Raw genomic sequence first — 6,082 nt, forward strand, 5'->3', positions numbered from 1 at the left:
AGGGTGACAGTGGTTAGGGTTAGGGTGACAGTGGTTAGGGTTAAGATCGTGAGGGTTAGGATGGTGAGGGTGACAGTGGTTAGGGTTAAGATCGTGAGGGTGACAGTGGTTAGGGTTAAGATCGTGAGGGTTAGGATGGTAAGGGTGACAGTGGTTAGGGTTAGGATGACAGTGGTTATGGTTAAGATCGTGAGGGTGACAGTGGTTAGGGTTAAGATCGTGAGGGTTAGGATGATGAGGGTGACAGTGGTTAGGGTTAGGATGGAGAGGGTGACAGTGGTTAGAGTTAGAACTGAACAAGTACCTATCTTGTGTTTGCAGGACGCTGGCCTAACCAAAGACTATGGTAGCTCGCCGCTGCATCGCTTCAAGAAACCAGGGTCCAAGAATTACCAGAATATCTTTGCGCCATCCGTTACCTTGCATCTGTCCAACATTCCGTAAGTGCTGCGGTGGCTATCTGGCTATAGTCTGTCGCTCTCCCCCTGTCTGTCTCTCTCTCTCACGTGACTCGAACATAGCCGATAGCAAGCAATTAATGTCAGGATCATAATATCAAATCGTCCAGTTTTTTGGATTTTTAACTAGTTGAGAAACAATCTTATCAGGTAAGAATTTGACAATACATTTAGTCCTATTAGTACTTACTTTTAGTGTAAAAAAATGGCAACAAAATTTTTACATATATACACAATAGAAAATTTGTGACGTAGTCAATTTAATTCGAAGCCTGAACTGTCTGTTGTCGTTGCTTGATGCTGATGCTGTTTCTGCTGCTGCTCTTTTAGACCCAACATCACAGAAGAGGAAATTTGTGAAGCTTTCTCTGATAAGTCAGGTGGGACCGTGAAGGCCTTCAAGTTTTTCCCGTGAGTACGAACAGGCAGCGGAAAACTTCCGGACAGTGTCTAATATAGCTTGACTGTTTATATAGTTTTTATATAGTTTTTTATAATATGTATATTTATTTTATTTTTATTTATATATTATATATTTATTGTAGTTTAATATAGCGAAACTTGAGATAATAAATGGATGGATGGATAGATAGATATATTTTTGGGTATTTTTCATTCAACCAAGTGGTCACCAACTGAGCGCTTTATTTCCCGGGCAACGCCGGGTGTCCTGCTAGTAGTTTAATATAGCAAAACTTGGGTTGTTGTCTTTGTAGTTGTTTTATCTCTGGCTGGCAGTGCCTGTAAACTACGTTGCTGCTGATTTAACTAACGCAATGCTGTGTTGTCTGTCGTCTTGCAGGAAGGACCGTAAGATGGCATTGATTCAGATGGGAAGCTTGGATGAGGCAGTTAGTGCCCTTATTGTAAGTGTTAGGTGTCAGGGTTCAGTTATTGTGTGTTGTCTCTCTACCTATCCTTACCTCTCTACCTATCCTTACCTCTCTACCTCTCCATACCTGTCTACCTCTACCTCTCCCCCTCCCTCTCTCTCTTTACCTTTTCCCCCTCTATCTCTCCCTACCTCTCTGCCTCCCCCCTCTTTTTACCTTTTCTCTATCTCTCCCTACCTCTTTCCCTCCCTTTCTCTCTCTCTCTCTCTCTGTACCTTTCTCTCTCTCTATCATCACCCGTTATTCTCAAACCCCTAACCGACCTCACCCTACTCGTCACCCTTTATTCCCAAACCCTCGCCCCACCTCACCCCACTTGTCACCCGTTATTCCCAAACCCCTACCCGACCTCACCCTACTTATCACACGTTATTCCCAAACCCATGCCCAACCTCACCCCACTCGTCACTCGTTATTCCCAAACCCCCGCCCAATCTCTCCCCCCTCTTCTCCATCCATTCTCTCCGGCTCCTCTCTTACTACCCCTGCATCCACCCTATATCCTTACCTGATCTGTCATCTCTATCCATCCCTCACCCACTTCTCCCCCTCTTCTCCGTCCACTCTCTCCTGCTCCTCCATCCGTTGCCCTCCCTCTCCCGCTTGCAGACCGGGATACAGCCTCTGTTGGGACGGCCCTGCACGCTTTGTCTCTTGTGAGCTGTCAGTGCCGTCAACTCTATGTCCGGCAATTAGATCGCTGCTGACGGTGCTGCCACCTGTCTGTCTATCTGTGTCCAGCATTTATGTGATACTTTTATGCTCGCTCTTTTATATGATGTATATATGTAGACAAATATATGTGTGATTATATTTGTGCGTACGTATGTACGTATATGTGTACATATATACATGCATATATAGTGCCGGCTTGCTGTTTACATTTAGATTTGATATGATTTGTTGATCATAACGTTTGTAAAATCCTGCATTTAACGTGGAAAGGCGGAGGGGGAGTGAGAGGTTGCCATGACGCTGGGTGCGAGGGGGTTGCCGTGACGATCAGGTGGGACAGGGTTGCCATGATGCTGGGTGGAGGAAGGTTGCCACGATACTTAGTGGAAAAGGAGTTGCTATGAAGCTGTGCAGGGGTTCAGTTGCCACGAAAGTGAGTGGGAGATAGTTGCTATATATGACCCTGGGTGGGAGAGGGTAGCCATTACAACGGGCGGGAAAAAAATTTATGGTGATGATGTATAGCAGAAATTTACTGTTATTCCGGTTAGGGAACGCTTGCCTTGGTGACGGCTCTGGGTAAGTGTTGCCATGACAACAGATGGGAGATGGTTGCCACAATTCCTCATGAGATAAGGGCACTAACAAAGCATATATCTGCAGTGTAGTAGTGAACCCACATCTGTACCAGAGTCTACCACAGAGGACTCGGTGTCTAGTAGCACCCTCACACTTGGCAACGTCCTGTGGCGGCCCCGCCCACCCGCATCTGTAGGCAGCGCGCCCCCCACCGCGTCTAGGCAATGTTGTGTGGCGCCCCCACCCGACGTACCTCGGTGGCACCCCCTCCGTTCCGCGTGTGTGAAGACGCTGCGCTAATGACACTGTTGATTTTTCACTGATGGTGATTTTAACTTTTCTTTCCCGATGTGACCGCGCTCTGCTGGTGTCTCTCCTCACGGATGTATCTTTATTCGTTCGTTCGGAACCTTCATCCTTCTTACGCTCTGCTACTCTCTCTAGATGGTCACGCCAGATGCTCTCTTTACCCTTTTTGGTATGTTTACAAGCACTTGTTTCATTTGTATTTATTTTTCTCGTATTTCTAGTTAAGCTTGTGCACTAGTGTTAAAAGTTGTCACTGTAGTGTTAACCGTGCATGCCCGATATACTGAATGCGTTCGCTCGCCGCAGATCGGCGAGATTCTTTTTAGAGAAAGTATCGTAAACGCCTTTTATCGTGAATATTAACTTTCATCCGTGAAACTTTCGTCGTTTCGTCGTGACTCTCTCGATTTTCTCGTAGCATAACAATTTACTTTTACGCGTGCGTGTGACTGCTTGAGTGGATGTGTCTGTGAGAATGAGCGCTCATTGTGTTCAGAACGTGCGTATTTAGCTTAGTTGTGGTTGAATCTATGATGTGTCAGATATCCTTCATGTCATTAGGCCTTTATAAGATGGGAACTATCAGTGGCTATGTGTAACATACCAGATAACGTCTAGCTGCAGCTATGCATACATCGTGTGCTGCCATCGCTACGGGTGCAAGCTTTCTCTTGCTCTATCAGCTACCTACTTACCCTTCTAACATGCTGACACGTTGCTATGGTAACATCTGTCCAAGCTTCCGTTAGGTGCAGCGGGAGGGGGGTGGGGGTTAGAAGTCTAGGGTGCTGTGTGAGAAGCCGTGACGTCGTGTTGCTAGCGGCGTGGACCAAAATATTTGTCGCCGTAGTGAAGAAATGAAAGAGTTTAGACTTGTGTGGTGCGATGTCAACGTAAAATGCGAGGTGTGGTGTCGTGATAAAATGTGTGGTGTGGTGAAGTGTGTGGTGTGATATTGTTATTATTTTAATAAAACGCGAGCTGTGATGTCATAATGATATATGTATGTATTCAGTAATAATGTGTGTTATGATTTTAATGGAGAAACATAACAATACTATGTGTGTGCGTGCGTGTGCGTGCATGTGTGTGAGTGTGCGTATGTATGGGCCCGTGTGAGTCTGCACTCATTCATGTGTGTATTACTACATAATGTTGATTAAGTAGGGTTATACAGGGATGCAGAGCATGTGTGTGGTTAAATGTCGCAGGCATATACGAAAATGTACAGCGTATATGCTACTGTTTCACTGTTTGTAAGGGGCTTATATGTCGACATACATCGTGTGTGTGTGTGCTAATGTTGTTTCGCTGTATGTCACAGGCGTATATGGGGATGTACAGCGGGTAAAGATTCTGTTCAACAAGAAGGACAATGCATTGATACAGATGGCTGATGCACAGCAAGCCCAGTTAGGTAAGTCTCTCTCTCTCTCTCTCTCTCTCTCACTCTCACTCTCACTCTCACTCTCACTCTCACTCTCACTCTCACTCTCTCTCCCTCCCTCCCCTCTCTCCCTCTACCTTTCTCCCTCCGTCCGTCCCTTCCTTCCTCCCTCCTCTCTTTCCCTCCCTCCCTCCCTCTCTCCCTCCGTCCCTCCCTCCCTCTCTTTCCCTCTCTCCCCGCATAGACACAGAAAACCCAGCTAGGAATATTATATTATCCTCCATTGAGCTATGGGCAGACTGAATGACAAATCATTAAATAAGTTTATTCAGTTGTTAGACTAATATATATAACAGGATTAATTGTTACTCAACCGTGAAAGATTTGGAAACGTACCGCTTACGTTTCGCATCCTGGCAGGAGGCGAAACGTAAGCGGTACGTTTTCAATCTTCACGGTTGAGTAACAATTAACCCTGTTATATATGAATGACAAATGTTTGCCAGGTTGCATTTATTTGTCTTTGTTCGCTGTTTTGTCCGGTCCATGGCTGGCTCGACGTGACGATGTGGCGATATCATGCATGGTTCGCATAGTCCTTGAAAAGTCCTTGAATTTGAGGGGAGTCCGTCCTTGAAAAGTACTTGAATTTAGTAAATGTTGATTTTGTGCTTGAAAAGTGCTTGAATTTCATGAAAATGTCTTGAATTTTTAGAAAGAATCTTTGCCTGTAATAAAAAGAAATTTTGTACCATCAATAATATGCAAACCTCAATAAAAATTGCGTTAAATGAGCTTAAAAAGCTATAGACACGATAGACAGTTAAATGATGATCATAAATTACAGTAAGTCAGTAAAATCAGTCAGTAAATCAAGGTATGTTGTAGAAGTGACAGTGTTTAGAAGGGTTTATTAATGTGATCCAGGTAAGTTTTAGAGGTGACATGCAGTGATTAAGAATGGGGTTATTAATTTAATCCAGGTATGTTTTGTTCTGTGTATGAATTCCGATAAAATGTCTGATAAAATGTCCTTGAATTTCCGATAAAATGTCCTTGAAAAGTCCTTGAAATATCCTTGGAAAAAATTTCAGTCCTCCTGTACGAACCATGTCATGTCCTCGACGTGACGATGTCATCGTCTCTGTTGCAGCGCTGGCACACCTTGACAAGCTGAAGCTATACGGAAAGGTGATCCGTGTCGCAGCCTCCAAGCACCAGGCAGTACAGATGCCTAAGGAAGGTCAACCGGTACGTAGCTAATACATGGTGAGGGTGGCAGTGGTTAGGATTAAGATGGTGAGAGTGACAGTGGTTAGGGTTAGGATGGTGAGGGTGGCAGTGGTTAGGGTTAGGATGGTGAGGGTGGCAGTGGTTAGGATTAAGATGGTGAGAGTGACAGTGGTTAGGGTTAGGATGGTGAGGGTGGCAGTGGTTAGGATTAAGATGGTGAGGGTGACAGTGGTTAGGGTTAAGATGGTGAGGGTGGCAGTGGTTAGGATTAAGATGGTGAGAGTGACAGTGGTTAGGGTTAGGATGACAGTGGTTAGGGTTAGGATGGTGAGGGTGGCAGTGGTTAGGATTAAGATGGTGAGAGTGACAGTGGTTAGGGTTAGGATGGTGAGGGTGGCAGTTGTTAGGGTTAGGATGGTGAGAGTGACAGTGGTTAGGGTTAGGATGGTGAGGGTGGCAGTTGTTAGGGTTAGGATGGTGAGGGTGACAGTGGTTAGGGTTAGGATGGTGAGGGTGGCAGTGGTTAGGATTAGGATGGTGAGGGTGGC

At 45.3% G+C, this 6,082-nt stretch overlaps 1 protein-coding gene across 1 annotated transcript in view; it reads left to right on the top strand.

Moving 5' to 3' along the window:
* Positions 1 to 6,082, top strand: part of LOC106812322 (polypyrimidine tract-binding protein 1-like) — a gene marked incomplete in the record, with an annotated part of 67,202 nt that overhangs the window by 51,403 nt on the left and 9,717 nt on the right. Inside the window, 3 exon segments of the mRNA XM_014816165.1 lie at positions 322 to 440; positions 789 to 869; positions 1,261 to 1,324. Coding sequence (XP_014671651.1) covers positions 322 to 440; positions 789 to 869; positions 1,261 to 1,324 — 264 coding nt within the window.

This window comes from Priapulus caudatus, unplaced genomic scaffold (assembly GCF_000485595.1).
Source record: "Priapulus caudatus unplaced genomic scaffold, Priapulus_caudatus-5.0.1 Scaffold634, whole genome shotgun sequence".
Classification (NCBI taxonomy): Eukaryota; Metazoa; Priapulida; class Priapulimorpha; order Priapulimorphida; family Priapulidae; genus Priapulus; species Priapulus caudatus.